At 39.4% G+C, this 16,671-nt stretch overlaps 1 protein-coding gene across 2 annotated transcripts in view; it reads right to left on the bottom strand.

Moving 5' to 3' along the window:
* FILIP1 (filamin A interacting protein 1) overlaps positions 1-16,671 on the bottom strand; it is a 179,420-nt gene that overhangs the window by 7,848 nt on the left and 154,901 nt on the right. The window contains exons 5-6 of one of the 2 annotated variants that reach the window (XM_077770239.1): positions 8,328-11,133; positions 5,799-5,856 (exon numbers count right to left, since the gene is read on the bottom strand). In XM_077770239.1, coding sequence (XP_077626365.1) covers positions 5,799-5,856; positions 8,328-11,133 — 2,864 coding nt within the window. Of the gene's footprint in view, positions 1-5,026; positions 5,857-8,327; positions 11,134-16,671 lie in introns of those variants that run through there. The other variant, XM_077770234.1, reaches the window with a different exon arrangement.

The raw sequence follows: 16,671 nt of genomic DNA, 5'->3' as shown, positions 1-16,671 counted from the left end.
ACTGAGGGATTTGTTTTCTTTAATACCAGAAGATGTACAGCTGACCCTTGATCAACACAAGTTCAAACTGTGCAAACTCTGTGTATGAATTACTTGTTTTTAATGTTTATTTTATTTTATTTTTAATTTTTTAATGTTTTTATTTATTTCTGAGAAAGAGAGAGAGACAGCGTGAGCAAGGGAGGGTCAGAGAGAGAGGGAGATACAGAATCTGAAACAGGCTCCAGGTTCTGAGTTGCCAGCACATAGCCCCACGCGGGGCTCGAACCCACGAACCATGAGATCATGACCTGAACCGAAGTCGGACGCTTAACCGACTGAGCCACCCAGGCGCCCCCTTTTTTTCTCTTTTTATTCTAATGTTTATTTTATTTATTTTTGAGAGAGAAGAGAGAGAGAGAGAGAGAATGCACTCAAGCGAGTGGAGGAGGGGCAAAGAGAGGAGAGGGAAATTCCCAAGCAGGCTCTGCTCTGTCAGCACAGAGCCCTACACAGAGCTGGAACCCAAACACTGTGAGATCATGACCTTAGCCAAAATCGAGTCAGACAGACGCTTAACCAACTGAGTGACACAGGCGCCCCTGCGTATGAGTTACTCTAATAAAATTTTAAAAAGAGGGGTGCCTGTGTCACTCAGTTAAGCATCAAACTTCAGCTCAGGTCGTGATCTTAGTGTTTGGTGAGTTCAAGCCCTGTGTTAGGCTCTCTGCCATCAGCACAGAGCCTGCTTTGATCTCTTGTCCCCCTATCTCTCTGCCCCTCCCCAGCTCACCCTCTCTCTCTCTCAAAATAAATAAAGAAACTTTAAAAAAAAATTTAAAAGGGGCAGCTGTGTGGCTCAGTCGGTTAAATGTCCAGCTTCGCCTCAAGTCATGATCTCACAGTTTATGAGTTCGAATCCCACTTCAGGCTCTGTGCTAACAGCTCTGAGCCTGGAGCCTGCCTTGGATTCTGTGTCTCCCTCTCTCTGCTCCTCCCCCATTTGTGGTCTGTCTCTCAAAAATAAATAAATGTAAAAAAAATTTTTTTTAATTTAAAAAGAGTTGAGGCACCTGAGTGGCTCAGTCAGTTAAGCATCCAACTCTTAATTTCAGCCCAGGTCATGATATCACAGTTCGTGAGTTCAAGCCCCACATTGGGTTCTGTGCTGACAGTGCAGAGCCTGCTTGGGATTCTTTCCCTTTCTCTCTGCCCCTCTTCTGCTCATTCTCTCTCTCTCTCTCTCTCCCCCTCTCTCTCAAAATTAATTAATTAATTATTTTAAAAGTTAAGGAATAAATGGAAACGTGGAGGCGAAGGCAAAAAAGGTTGAGTGTTGGGTCCGTGGCTTAACCGGACAGGAAGGAGACAGGGCAGCAGCTATAGAGGACTGCATGGCTGAAGGAAGAATTGTGCTCCAATGGAAGACTCCAGAGCTTATTTATATCCTGTATGGAAGTAGCAGGTACAAAGGAGAAACTGAAATAGCAGAGGATGATGTAACCAACAGTGAGACCCTGGAGGAGGCTGTAGGGCGGAAACCCTGAATTCCATCTGGGTTGGGGAAATTTTGGAATTGTGTGTTCCTGTTTACTGGGAAGCCCCCTCTGTCCCCATCTTGTTACCTCTTCCTTTCCCTCTGCCCTCCAGGCTCCCACATAAGTACAGTCTTCTTATCTAACATCCCTGAGGTTTTTCTGAGAAGGAAAGTCTCCTGCTTTCCCCAGTACTCTAAATCTATGAGGGAATGAGAAATTCAAATCTTTGTACATCTTACATTCTTGGATATGTTTTCATTTCCCTGAAACTATACTCTTCCCACACTACATATCAAAGCTATTCTTTTACTTCTTTCTTGAAGACATTCAAGTAAGAGATCTAGTAAACCAACCCTTAATGAATACACTAAAACTTCCAGCATCTGCTTGCTACCCATTAACTTGCCCTCACTGAAAATGTAATAAAATTACCAGTAGAAACTGAATGACTCTGTTTAAGCAAGTGTCCGAGACAGGAAGGTCATTTTCAAGAAATGATAAATACCCTTAGGTCCATGTCCCATACAGGAACAGTTCTTTAAAAAGAATTTTTTTAGGGGCACCTGGGTGGCTCAATCGGTTAAGTGTCCGACTTTGGCTCAGGTCATGATCTTGCAGTTCGTGGATTCAGGCTCTGCATTGGGCTCTGGGCTGACAGCTAGCTCAGAGCTTGAAGCCTGTTTCAGATTCTGTGTCTCCCTCTCTCTCTGACCCTACCCTGCTCACGCTGTCTCTCTCTCTCTCTCTCTCTCAGAAATAAATAAAAACATTAAAAATTTTTAAGAAAATTAAAAAAAAATTTAATGTTTATTTTTGAGAGAAAGAGAGAGAGAGAAACAGAGTACAAGCAGAGGAGGGGCTGAGAGAGAGGGAGACACAGAATCCGAAGCAGGCTCCAGGCTCTGAGCTGTCAGCACAGAGCCCAACGTGGCACTCGAACCCACAATCCACAATATCATAACAGGAGCTTAGTTGGATGCCCAACTGACTGAGGCACCCAGATGCCCCAGGAACGTTTCTTATACCATGCATGCTAAATGGCCACCATCATAGTGTGCTGAAATAGTCGATCCATGAAAATTATTCCCTGGAGGGGAAGACTAGGGCCTCCTGTGTAGCTGTTCAAATTGCGACTGGCACATATGGCGGGGGGTGGGGTGCGCATCTCACTTCCCCCATCCCTAGGGTGGGTCTGAGCAGCAGCCTTGGTGAGTCCCTGTTTACTACACAATACTGTGTTCCAGCACAAGGAAAAGACTCTAACCTTTTAATCCCATTCACTCTTACACAGCCCATTAAATTGCATTGTGAAAACATCTTCCTCACAAATGGAAGCTGGAATTGGAGTACACTTAATCCTCTACTTCCTATTCCTAGTGGATTTCATTTCTAATAAGTGCCTTAAGACAAAGCTATCCAATAAATGTAGAGTTGGTTCTAAAATTACAAAGAAACACTGCCATGGCTGCTCTTTACCATTTCTGAAAAGTGAATATGTGCTGTTCTGCCAAGTTTTTCTTAGCAGTTGTACTTTGTAGGTGACTCTATTCCTACATCCAGATGTAGAAACATCCTGTACACACGCTGCTAAGCCTTTCAGAGCACTCTCCCTATAGATGGTATGGACTTCCAGGCAGGGATGACATTAGCACGGTGTGAGGGGGTAAAAGCAAAAAACAGCATCGGTGACAATAGATTATGATAAAAGTCACTGGAGAATGACAGGTAGAGTCAGAAGGAATACAGTGTCTCATTTTTCATTTCTTGACACCATTTGTTCACATACAGGATGTTACAGTACAGTAACACTAAATACCCTAAATGCCAAGGAAGCATTTCAAAAAAGAGTAAATGTCCTTTTTTCCCCCAAAGGGATGGATGTGCACTTCATAAAACGGGAACATTTCCTTTAAAAACTGTGAGTATTGGAAATGGAAAGATGTCTTGGTTAAACTTGTTCAAAATCACATTTTTTTAAAAGTTTATTTATTTTAAGAGAAAGAGTGTGAGCACACAAGTGGGGGAGAGGCAGAGAGAGAATCCTAAGCAGGCTCCACGCTGTGCTGTCAGTGTGAAGGCATCCAGGGGCTGGGTCTCAGGAACCATGAGATCATGACCTGAGCCAAAATCATGAGTCAGATGCTTAACCAACTGAGCCAGCCAGGCCCTCCTTGAAATCACGTTTTATAAAATCATTTTTCTCAGTTTCTCTCTTTCTACCTTGAAATCACATTATTAGGGCATGTCTAGTATGGCTACTCAACATCTTTTAATACATATGCTGAGAATTGAGAGCCACAGGCAATAAGATACCTGATTAAAAAGAATATGGGGGCACCTGGGTGGCTCAGTCAGTTAAGCATCTGATACTTGATTTCAGCTCAGGTCATGATCCATGGTTGTGGGATCAAGTCCTACATTGGGCTCTGTGCTGACAGTGAAGATTCTCTCTCTCTCTCTCTCTCTCTCTCTCTCTCTCTCTGCCCGTAGCTCTCTGCTCTTCCCCTGCTTGTGCTGTCTCTCAAAATAAATAAATAAACATTAAATAAAAGAGTATGAATTCTGTGAGGCATTTACCACCATCATATACAATTCAAGTCCAAGTTCTGTAAGAGATAGGAGATTGGTGTGGAAAGAACTCAAATAAGAGCCTCTTTATCATGAAGCATGATGATTTAATGATAAAACTAATCATATATCTTACTTTTAAAAAATCTGTCTTTCTCCAAATATCGAAGGCAGGGACTATCCGAATAATTTTGAACACTCACAATTCAGAATTGGAAAATAACAACTTGTAACTTTATAGTTATTCTATCTTTATACAGTTCACTCAGTTGGCTAAATAATTTTGACAAAGGGGCTGCCTGCATAAGACCTCAGATGCTAAGCTGTGGATTCTTAGCCTTGAGCTCATTTGTGGTTATTTGACCAGGGGAAGCACAGTGTCCACTTTAATAATATGGTTAATCTTCCCACAGAGACACCTGGCATTTTGCATTCACGCAGTTTCATGCTTATTAAAACATGCTTGAAATTAATGAAAATATAAATAAAACTGACAGGAATAATAATTCACTTCACCTCATTCACCTCATCACACACACACACACACACACACACACACACACACACACACACACACACACGATCATGGACTGGTTCTATATTTGCAAGTAAAGTCCACATTCAACTGAGGAAAATATTTGAATTCAATTAAGCTATGCATGATGTCATTTTTTTTCCTTGGCATTAGTGTATCACAATTACTTTCTTCTATTTTCTATCCATTACAACCTCTATTGGTTGTAAGGGATAGAAGAGCCATTTGGCCGCTCTATTCAAACTGCTCCACTATTTGAATCAATTGCACGCTTGAATAGAGCATGAGTTTGACATTAATGGTTCTAAAATTATCGTCTATAAAATTCTGCGAATGTTTTGGAGATGGCCAAAACCTCTATAATACACACAGACACACACAAATAAGTAAAACTCTGCTTTTAGGATTCCATATTTCATTTCCATTTTATTTCATATTCAAATTATTTCCTGAAATCATCCCAGAGGCTTTAGTTTTGCAAAACTTTAGTGGTCCAGGCCCTGTGAGAGCTAGGAGATGTTTTTCTAGCACATGAAGCAAATTCGGGATCTGATAGAGGCAAATGACAATTGTTAAACTATTTCCTATTTCATAATAGAATTTCTGAAAAATCAATTATTGTGGAGCAAGGCCTATTAAATCTGATTTACAATTAGGAAATATGGGATCCGGCTTTGGAAAGGATGAGATCCAGCCCCCATATCTTACTGACAAAGAGCCTGAGGCTCAGACAGGTTAACTGGTGGGTCCACTTTCTAGAATCAAAAATGGAACTAGAAGTCAGGCCCTGCCTCAGGCCCAGCATCCTCAACAAAGCACTCAGCAAGCTGTAGTTCTGCCAGTTAGTTCTTTTCTCTCACATCAAAACAAATTTACAAAATAGGAAAGACACATGGCTATTAGTTGATTATTTTATAAACAAGATACTTAAAACTCGTTAGTACATGTAAAGAGTTGGCACAAACAGACGAAGGTCCGTTTTCACGGCAGCAGTAGCATCTGCACAACATACCCCCTCAGCCACTGCCCTCAGCCCTTCCCCCCTCCAAGAGAGGTAGCGCTGCCGGCTGCAGATTTCTTCAGCTCTATTTTCATAGACTGAGTCTCAGCTCGAGGCTCGAATTTGGTCAGATTTCCTGCTCCTGGGGCTGCCACTACTGGCTTTCCTGCTTTCATACCTTTTGACATAGGAATGCGGGTGGGTGTAGGTCGCTGGGATGACCCGTCTTGTCCTGACTGTAAGAGAGAAAATATAGAGACACAAGGGAGATGGTGAGTTTCCTCCTGGGTTTGCCATCAATCTGAACATTAGCAAGATGGGGATGCCCACAGATGACACCTCCCCAGATAAAATGGTTAGAAGCTTGGAGTCAGGATCTAATCCACTCTGATTGCCTCCCTTTTCCCAGTCCTGAAACATCTACACCAAACTTCCTTTTCTTCTCAAGCCTCTGACCTACTTCCTCTGTCTACCCTTCCTGAAGTGACCTTAACTCCTATTTCACGGAGAAAACATAGCCATCTGGCATAAACTCAGGCAAGTTTATTCCCACTGTCCCCCAAATTGTCTCCACTTTCTTTAGATGAAGCAGCTCTCCCTTCAACTCTTAATAATGTTGGATTCTTCTCATTTTCTTTCAAGATTTTCTTAATTTTTATTTTATTTTTATTTTAAAGAGAGAGTATGTGAGCAGTTGAGGGGGCAGAGGGAAAGAGAGAGAATCTCAAGCAGCCATGTACCTCTCTTCAATATTTGACCCCAGTTTGCCTCTCTATTTTCTGCTCTTGCATTTTGTCCCTACACCCAACTGCTGCAGTACAATGGGAATGTTCACCTTTTCTGTAACATGTCAGGCTTCTTGACAGAGACATACTTTTGCACAGGCTGTGCTCTCCATACTCTTTCCCTTTTCCATCTTAAAAAAAACTCTCCTTGGCAAACCATGAGAGACTCTTGAATGCTGACAAAAACTGAGGACTGATGGATGTGGGGGGGAGGGGGGATGGGCATGGAGGAGGACACTTGTGGGGATGAGCACTGAGTGTTATGTGGAAACTAATTTGACAATAAACTATTTGTAAAAAAAAAAAAAAACAAAAAAAACTCTCCTTGTCTGTGAAAACTTCCTCTTCTAGGAAGCCTTCTCTGGGTTCCTTTGTATGTACGTCTATCATACAGCCACTAGGTAGGTTCCAATCCTGCCTTTCCCACTAAGCTAGGAACTTCTAAAGATCTTCTTTGCAGTTGGCACCAAATGCAGTACCCAGAGCGTGGCTAAATACCCAATAAATGTTGAATAAAAAAATGCACAAATGAGCTGGCCTCACTATTCCACTTCTAAGAGAGATGTCCCAAACTTTAGGTCATCCTTGATTTTATGGAACCTGATATATCTGAATTAAGAGGGCCATCCTTTAGGCCTGTAAATCCTAAGCAGTTTTGAAATCTTGTTTGTATATGGGTTTAGTCAGTAGTCAACAATTTGCTAAAGAAAGTAAAGCTATTTTGATCTGACCCTTAAAATGGTAATAAAATGTTTCAGCAGAAAATCTGCTCTCAGCTCCAACTTAAACTCCACCATCTTTTTATAAAAATCATTACAGAGAAGTAACCATTCACAACCAAACTATGCTCTGTGTTGCTTAAAAAGCAATATCATATTGAACCATTCAAGAAGTGTGAGCAATTCTGAATGCTATTCAGCTGATATAGAGCGAGTAACAAAAAGCTGAACCAGCAAAGCAATTGGTAATTTACCCTTTAAGTCTGTCTTGAATCTGTATTGGTGCACAGAAAATTAAAGTAAATTTTACTGAGTATATGGGACAATAAGCCACAGTTTCTATACTTAAATAAGCTTTCTGTCTTAAGTTTCTAAGACATGGGATAGAATTTGTTCAGAGTCTAGGAATAATAAATTCTAGTCTATTGTTTTAAATTAAAATCTAATAGTATATGTTCTTCTATAATTTAATTTACCAATTTGTCTCAAGTAAATGAAGACTACCACTGGAAGTATTTTTAAAAATAGGATTTACTTTTAAGCTCTGATTTTTATATCTCAGATGTGCTTTTTCAAAATCACTCATTTAGCCTTCTAGCTAGTTATTAAATTAATATTTATCAAGCACCTGCTCTGTGAAAGACACTATTAATAAAATATAGTGCTTAGACATATAAATTAATTTGTTTAACTTCTTAAAAAGTTTTTAAAATTATAATCTTTTAATCATATTTATGGAATAAAATATAACTATGGCCACACACAACCACGTATTGAATAGTTTAGGTTATAGAAATATAGCCCAGGAGGCAATTTTAATTCTTCCTACATATTGACCATTTCTCTCAGTCTCCATTTTTAAAAGTATTTTGAATACAAAAATTAAACTTTAAACCTGATTATTACCATATGCTGACATTATGAAGAGGCCATCTTTGCAAAAATGTGGGGGGGGGTCTCCATAATTTAATAATATGGCCATAATAGAAAAAGAAACTTTCCTTTAAAATGAGTTCAATTTATTAAAATATTAGGTTACTTTTTATCTTCATGTCTTGATGTAGCTAGTCCTCTAGGAAACATCCAGTAGCAGGCTCAGGTAGAGCGAGAGGCATGTCCTTTGGTTGTGTTTTGGGCACTGGATGATTCTCACAACTCACTTCTCCCTCCCTCGGCCTCCATTCTGGAGCCTCTTCTACTCACCACTGACTGGGTTCCTCGAGTAGATGAGGTTGTGACCGGTGTTATGGTGATAGTGCTTGTCACTTTGCTTGCACCAGGTCTTGACGAGAGATGGTTCCTCGGAGAGCGAAGGACGGTGCCCGTGGAAACCTCCTTTTCAGCTGTCACACTGACAGGTCGGACGGTAATAACTGGACTTGCTCCTTCAGCTGAAGTCCCAGGGGATCGTTTAAACTGAGAACCTAAATGAATGTGAATTTTATTGTCTTCCGTGGTTATGATATTGGCATTGGAGTTATATTTCCGTAGTGGAGTTGGAACAGTCTGTTTTTCTGGGGTGACTTTGAGGACAGTCCTTCCCATGGGCATTTCCTGGGATTCCGGAGAGACTCCAATCTCAGCTGGTGCTGCCGATGTAGACACTGTCATTATCTGAATGGGGGATGTGGGCCTGTCTGCAAACATACCTCTTCCACTTTCTGGGGTCTTCTCTCTAGAAAATGTAGTAATCGTGACTGGGGACATGGCTCGTTCTGTGCCAAGAGTAGCATCTCCACTTTTTGGTTTTTGAGACATAACATTTGGTGATGGAATAATGGTTATCCTTGGTTTCTGATTCCCTAAGGTAGGAATGACGGTAGTACTAGAAAAAAATTCTTCAGATGTTGGGCTGGTTATTTCCAAAGTTGCAGTACTATTCTCGTGGTCTGGTGTCACTCGAATATGCAGAGGCTGGCCTTGCTTTGGTGAAAGGACCAGTTCTCCTGGGTGCCCTGGACTGGGATTTGTTCGAAGCCCTTTCTCCTGAGTGATTGGGGGCCCATTTTCCCTTTTTCTCATCCATGGAATCCAAGACTTTCTCATGGTGAGCTCATTTGCTGCTGGAGGATACCTGTCTAGAACAGAGGATCGTTCCATAGGTTTTTTCAATCCCACCTGTCGAAGATTGCTCATGATATGATTTTCTTCTTGAAAGGATTTCCGTATAAATACTGCTGGTGTTTCCTCTTCTGCCGCCTCACTGCTGACCACATCAGTCTGTACTCCAGTTGATGTCACAGGAATATCCACCATTCTTCTCCCATTCACACTGGGTCGAAGAGCTCGGCTATAACGCTTCGAAAGCTCCAACTCTTTGGTCAGATTAAGGACCTCCTGTCCCATGTTTTTGTTCTTATTTTCTTCTTCCATAAATCTTTGTTGAAGGACAGAATAATCCACTTGAAGTTGAGAAAGTTGATCTTCTTTGTTCATTAATTCATGGATCTTCTCTTTAAGAGCTTGTACTTCTGCTTTTAAGTCTCGACTTTTAGCTTCTTCTAACCGAAATCTGTGTCTCAGCTCTGCTTCCTGACTCACAGCCTCACCTTTCTCGATTGCTTTATTCTTGGCAATTTGGTGCTTTATCTCCTCCAGTTGTTGAGACAGGAAGTTAGCCTTGTCCTGCTCAGTTCTAAATTTCTGCTCCAGCTGATCATACTCGTCCTCTGTCTTCATCAGATCCCCCTCCACTACCTCCAGTTGTTGGAGACGTTTCTTCAGTCTCTCAATTTCAAGTGTTAGTTCCTTAATCTTGTTATCTTCTGGGCAGGTGAGCTCAGATCCTTTTCGAGATCTTCCTCTTGTTATTTCGCGTTCCACTTCCTCTATTCCATCAAGTCTCTTCTTTAATAAGTCAACACTGCAGCTTAATTCAGAGGATTTTTCTTCTTCACTTTTCAGTTTACCTATTAACTCATCTCTTTCTTTTGTCAAATTGTATACCTTTTCCTCCATTTCAGATTTCAGTTTTAAAAGCTTCTTACTTTCTTCGATTAGTTTTTCAGTCACATCCATAACCTTTCCTTGTTCCACCTTAAAATTTTTATTGAGCCCATCCACTTTTCTCTCTTCTTGCTTTATTTTTTCCATCATATTTTTCCTTTCATCAACCAGCATCACAGTAAATGACTTCAACTTTGTAAGATCATCTTTTAGACTTAATTCAGCCTTTTCCAATCGACTTTCAGAACATTCCAGTTCTTTAACTCGACTCTTGACCACCTCCAGCTCATTCAGCAGGTCTTTGGTTAGGTTCTTTTCTTTCTCTAGATTTAGATGTAGTTGGGTGCACTCAGATTTACTCTTGCTAAATGCTTCCTCCAATTTCTCCAGTTCAGACATTCTCTTCTGTAACTTCTCAACTTCAAGTTTGAGCTCCCGACTGTGGTGTTCTTCCTCTTGCAGCTTCTTCCGCAATTCCCTGCACTGGGATTCAGTTTTAGTGATCTCTTCATCTTTACCCTCCATTTCTAACACGCGCTTCCGGAGATTTTCCACTTCTGCCATAAGGCTGGAGTTGCCACATTTCCCTTTGGCAATTTTATCTCTCAATTCCTGAAGTTCTTCCTCTGCCTTTTGAAGGTTTTTGTTGGTCTCTTCCAGCTCCTCAATTCTCTGAGTCAAGCCAACCAGCTTCAGTCTCAGTTGCCTGTTGTGAGACTCTTGATTAGCCAATTTAGCATTCATCTCTTCATGCTCTTGGGAAAACCTTGAAGCCTTGTGTTCAAAATCCACTTCTAACTTGAGCAGTTTCTGCCTGTCTTCTTTGGATTTGGAAGTAATGGCTTTGAGCTTTTCTTCTTCTTCCCTCAGTTTCTGAGTAAGATCCTGTACTTTCTGGCTTTGCAGGCCAAGTTGCTCAATATGCATTTGCCTTTCATCCACCAGCATGAGTGCAAAAGACTTGAGTTTCACAAGCTCATCTCTTAGTTTGTTGAGTCGCTTAGCATTTTCCTTTTCTTTTCGGGCCTGGTAAGCCTTTTCTTGTTCAAGGAGCTTTTTCAACCTAGGAAACAAAATATATTAAAATATTATATTTTGTTATGATGTTATATATCATATGTTATATATATTTCTTCTCATACATATTAAAAGATTCATCAGCAAAAACTTTTGTCATAGATATTAAATAAAATGTGAAATGCTATTACAATAAGTACCTATCAACTGCTCCAGTATCGAGGCTTTAACAGATAGTCATTAAGGAAACTAATTCGAAGTCAGGTTATTTGTTCCCCTTAGGGAGGGGTAGTGACCAGAAGTGGACATGAAAAGGACTTTTCAGGTACTAGTTTCTGTTTCATGATTTCTGTGCTGGTTATACAGGATTGTTCAGCTTATGAGATTTCAGTAACCTGAACACTTATGAGTGTCTTTCTGCAAATATATTATACTTCAATAGCATAACCATTGAATAACACTTAAGTTGTACAATAATAGTGATTATTCAAATAGTGTTTTCTATATTCTAGGCATGATGTGTGTTATGTGTTTACCTTCACAGCAGTCCTCTGAGACATGTATTGTTACTGTCATCCCAATAAGGAACATGTGACAGGGCGCTTGCATAGGTCCCACAGTCAGTAAGTGGCAGTGCTGGGATTCAGACTCGGGCAGAATCCTTGCTCCTCACCTCTGCATCTTATGACTTCAAAATATAATTTTATTTTATGGGGCACCCGGGTGGCTCAGTGGGTTAAGTGTCCAACTTCAGCTCAGGTCATGATCTTGTGCTGACAGCTCAGAGCCTTGAGCCTGCTTCAGATTCTGTGTCTCCCTCTCTCTACCTCTGCCATGCGTGTGCTCTGTCTCTCTATCTCTAAATGAATAAACATTTAAATATATATATATACATATATATGTATATATATGTATACATATATATACATATATATATGTAATTTTATTTCAAACGAAAGGGAAGGTGCAGAAAAAAAGAACCTTGGGACTTTTTAATTATGTATGCAACTATCACCGGATAGGAACAGAGCAAGACAAGCTTTCTGATAGAAAGCTGATCTACATAAACTAGCTAATGAATAAGTGGCACAGAATTTTGGCACAGTTTCTGGATTTAAACAAAATTTTAAAAAAAAAGTTAATGTTTTATTTATTTTTGAGAGAGAGATAGAGACAGCATGAGCAGGGGAGGGTCAGAGAAAGAGGGAGACACAGAATCTGAAACAGGCTCCGGGCTCTGTGCTGACAGCTCAGATGCAAGGCCCGAACCTTTGAACCAGGAGATCATGACCTGAGCCAAAGTTGGACGCTTACCCGACTGAGCCACCCAGGCGCCCCCAAAATTTTTAAATAGAGAACTAGGTTGGGAGGAAATAAATTACTATCAATGTAAAAATATGGCAGTNGGTGTTATGTGGAAACTAATTTGACAATAAACTATTTGTAAATAAATAAATAAATAAAAATAAAAATATGGCGGTTGCAGGAATTATTATGTTTCACATTTATGAAATATATTTTCTCTGTGGTGTTTGTGTATAGCATTAAAAAGTAGGAATATAAATACTCTAAAGTAACTATTTACCATCCTTGTATTGATGAATCAACTTGCACCAATTTTTTTTTATGGAAGTATAGTACAAAGTTACATTAGTTTCAGGTGCACAACATAGTGATTCAACAACTCTATACATTACGCTGTGCTCACCACAACTGCAGCTACCATGTGTCAACATACAACACTATTACAATATCATTGACTATATTCCCTATGCTGTACCTTTTATTCCCATGACTGATTCATTCCATAACCGGAAGCCTTTATCTCCCACTCCCCTTCATGACTTGCACCAGTTTTAATAGTTATTTTCAGTGACCCGTCAAAACAGAATTAAAATAATCATATTCACTTTATATAGTATAAGAATGCATTTTAATATTAATATGTTTATCAGAGAAGCAAGTTATAAACAACATGTATTTGTTTTAAGTACATTTTATTCTTTCAATATATTTTTCACCTTATTCATTTTGAGTGATTTATTTCACATTTATGACTAGATCAGGTGTTAGCCAAGTATCTAGAAGCTAATAGTCTCACATTGCATGGTACAAGAAATGACTGGACATACACTGAAACCGTATGTTAGCTGTGGTGTTAGCTGTGGTGGTAGAGAATTACTATAGAAATGGTTCTGATGATGTCATTAAGATTTTTTTTACGGAATTTACTTTTACAAAACATATCCTGTGTCTAAGCATTTATTAACTGAATGCATAATTTCCCAAACCCATTATGACTTCATTCCTACAATGGAAAAAAAAGATTGTTTTCAAATCCTTCAGGTTCACATGAGTAATGCTGTAACCGCATCATTAAGTGTGGTTCTTACATGTGTAAAAGGGCATTTTATTGATCATCTTCTTTTTTACTTGAAGTCAAAACAACTGAAATAATGTCACAGAACTATAGAGTAGGAGAGACTTTAGGGGGATATTTTCAAATTCCTTAACCTTAATTAGACTATCAAAGGTGAATTCATTGAAAATATGAGTGCTTTCAACTCTAAGCTTAAAATGTTAAAATTTCTAAAAATATTTGTTTAAATATCCTATGCCTCTATGCTATTACAGACAGTGGGTTGGACTCACTAAAACATGGGCTTTGGGGTCAGACATAGCTGCATCTGAATTGTGGCTCTGTCATTTTCTGACTGTAACCTCTAGCCAATTGCTGAAACTCTTTGACCCTACGTTTTTTCACTTGTAAAGCAAGGATGTTAATACCTACCTCATAGAATTGTTCTCAAAATCAGGATGGTAGAAGTAAAGTGACTGACATACAGACTCAATACACAGATATAATAAAACACAAGAATATATGTAAGAACTAAAGAGTTTGTATCTGAAAAGTCTGTCCAATGCTTTTTGTGACAATGCTTTTTTAAACTGTGAATATTTTCATTTCAGTAACTTTGGTGTATTAACCTGGGGTATTAACTTTTCAGCTAGAGAAATGTAGAAGGCTTTCTCATGAGTAGGAAATCATGTGAGCTAGAGCATGACCATAGCAGGAATCTGGCTTCCAAGAAACGACATTTTTCAGGTCTTCCTAGCTGCGATTCTTTCTCTTTTCCTCTCCTCTTTCTCCTTTTTCTTTGCCCCATTAAGCTTTCTCCTTCCCTTTTCTATCACTTCTTAAATGGTTCCCATCTCTCAGTTAGAGAGGGTCTAACAGCAATATACAGCCCATTCTCTGCATTCTCCCAAATTCAGTTACAGCTTTGATTTAGCTGATTGTTAGATCCAGAACCAAGGTAAAGTTGTGTGACTCAGTCAGGACAGCCTGCCAATAGCCTTCTGTGCAAACAGACTTGAATTTAAATTTGTACAGGGACAACACTGGGAATGGGAAGGATGGGATGAATTGTGAAGACTTTGCAAAAGGTAACTGGGATGGGCTTTGTGACTGTTCCCTTGCTAGGAAAAAGGGGGAGAAATAGAAAAAAATTACTTTGATGCTTTTGATCTGCACAACTACAAATTAATGCCTTTAACAAGAATGGGAAAAACTGGTGAGAAAGAGTAGTGGTAGAAAATTGAGGTAATGGCAACATAGTCAAGTTGAAAAGTGTACCAGGCAATATTTAACAATATTGTATTTGTACACTTAAAAATTTGTAAAGAGGGTAAATCTCATGTTAAGTGTTCTTTCCATAGAGATAATTTTTTAAGTATACCAAGCAATTAGAAATATAGTACTTTGGGTATAAATAATATACATTTTATAGCTCATATACATCTTAACCCCATTACCGTAATGACTCCCCACTGTCATTACTCCTGTCCAAAGACCTGAGCATGTTCTGCTGATAATTGTGCAACAGCCTCCTAATGGGTCTCCTCACAAGCTCTGCCACTTGTTAGCTGTGTGATCTTGGACAACTTATATAATCTACCTTACTTCCCTCACTTATAACTTGGGCATCAAAATAGTACCTGATTCACAGGATTTGTAAGAGATGCATATTACTTAATACATGGAAAAGCACTTATAACAGTACCTGGCCTATAACAAATGTAGTTTTGGCTATGTTTATATTATAATAATTATTATTACTTACTCTCACCCAAATTCTAATATAATCACAGGCCATACAGAACCCCAGCTTTCCATGCCTTCTTGTCACTCTATGGCCTAGCATGATTTGATTCCTGACCACGCTGGCAGGTTCTGAAGCCAGTCTTTTCCCTGTAATTTAAGTATTAACATTCCTTAAACATGCTGTGCCTTCTGCTTAGAATTCCCCCCCCCCCCCCGCCACTCCCCCATTCAATCTGGCACAATATCCAGCTGATTTTCATCATTCCAAGTTTCACTTAAATGTCACTTTCTCCAGAAGCCTTCCAGGACCAACCTGATTAAGTTACACATTCTTATAGACTCCCATAACGCCCTGAAGCCTTTATAACATTAATCAACTTACAACTTTTTAAAAGACTTTTTTTTAAGCAGTCTCTGTGCTCAACGTGGGGCTCAAACTCATAACCCCAAGATCAAGAGTCTCATGCTCTTCCAACTGAACCAGCCAGATACCCCTTGACTTACAACTTTTTAAATACCTGCCTACCTTTGTTAATACACGTAGCTTGAGGAAGTATGCCGTGTCTGTCTTGTTTGACCCCCAGCACAATGCTTGACACATAGGAAGCGCTCAAAAAATAGTAACTCAATGGATAAATGAAAGAAAGAATAAATAAGCTTGATCTAGAAATACAGCTCAAGTCATCTTATATAGAGATGTGTGAACTAAAGTCCCTCACAATACTGAGTATAAATTTTTGTTGAATGGATATTGTGGTTGTTATTGGGCCAGTAATTTGATATTAATAGTGGTTATTAGATGACAAATGGTTCTGATCTAGTGAACAGTGGCCTGTCTTGAAGAATGTGGTCATTTTAGTCTTCAGTTGCCTAGGAAAGAGGTGTATCTCCTAAGTGGGAAACCAAAACTGAGAGGTGAAGCCCTTTCTGTGTGGATGGGAAGGTTTCTTTAATATCTGTCTTTAGTACCAGATGATGAACAGCCTCTAATTAACCTATCAAGTGCCTCTGGGAATATTAGAACCCTAAATACTATTTTGTAGATCAGGCTGAAGGAAAGCTTTAGAGTCTCATAGGTTCTGGTGTGCTTTTTGTTTGTTTTGCTTGCTTGCTTATTTTAGTTCTTCTTTAGAAAAGTTGCCAACCTCTGTTACAGAGAAACAAGAGGAGGTATTTTACCCACAGTTGGACCAGAATGTTGGGGCAGTGTACATCTGGATTCTAGTGGGAGGAATAGTAGTAACTAAAAGTGAGAGAAGTCTCAGGAAGAAAGAAAGTTATTGGAGATCTTGGGGCTCTTTTGTCATCCATCCCTTCCTACATAGAAACTTGTATAGGGCTGGAGCCTGTTTCAGATTCTGTGTGTGTCTCTCTCTGACCCTTCCCTGCTCTCTCTCTCTCTCGCTGAAATAAATTTTTAAAAATTAAATAAATAGGGGNTAAAAAAAATAAAAATAAAAAAAATTAAAATTAAAATTA

This window comes from Crocuta crocuta, unplaced genomic scaffold (genome assembly GCF_008692635.1).
Source record: "Crocuta crocuta isolate KB4526 unplaced genomic scaffold, BGI_CrCroc_1.0 scaffold270, whole genome shotgun sequence".
NCBI classification, from domain to species: domain Eukaryota; kingdom Metazoa; phylum Chordata; class Mammalia; order Carnivora; family Hyaenidae; genus Crocuta; species Crocuta crocuta.
This window is presented reverse-complemented; position numbering and strand designations above follow the sequence as displayed.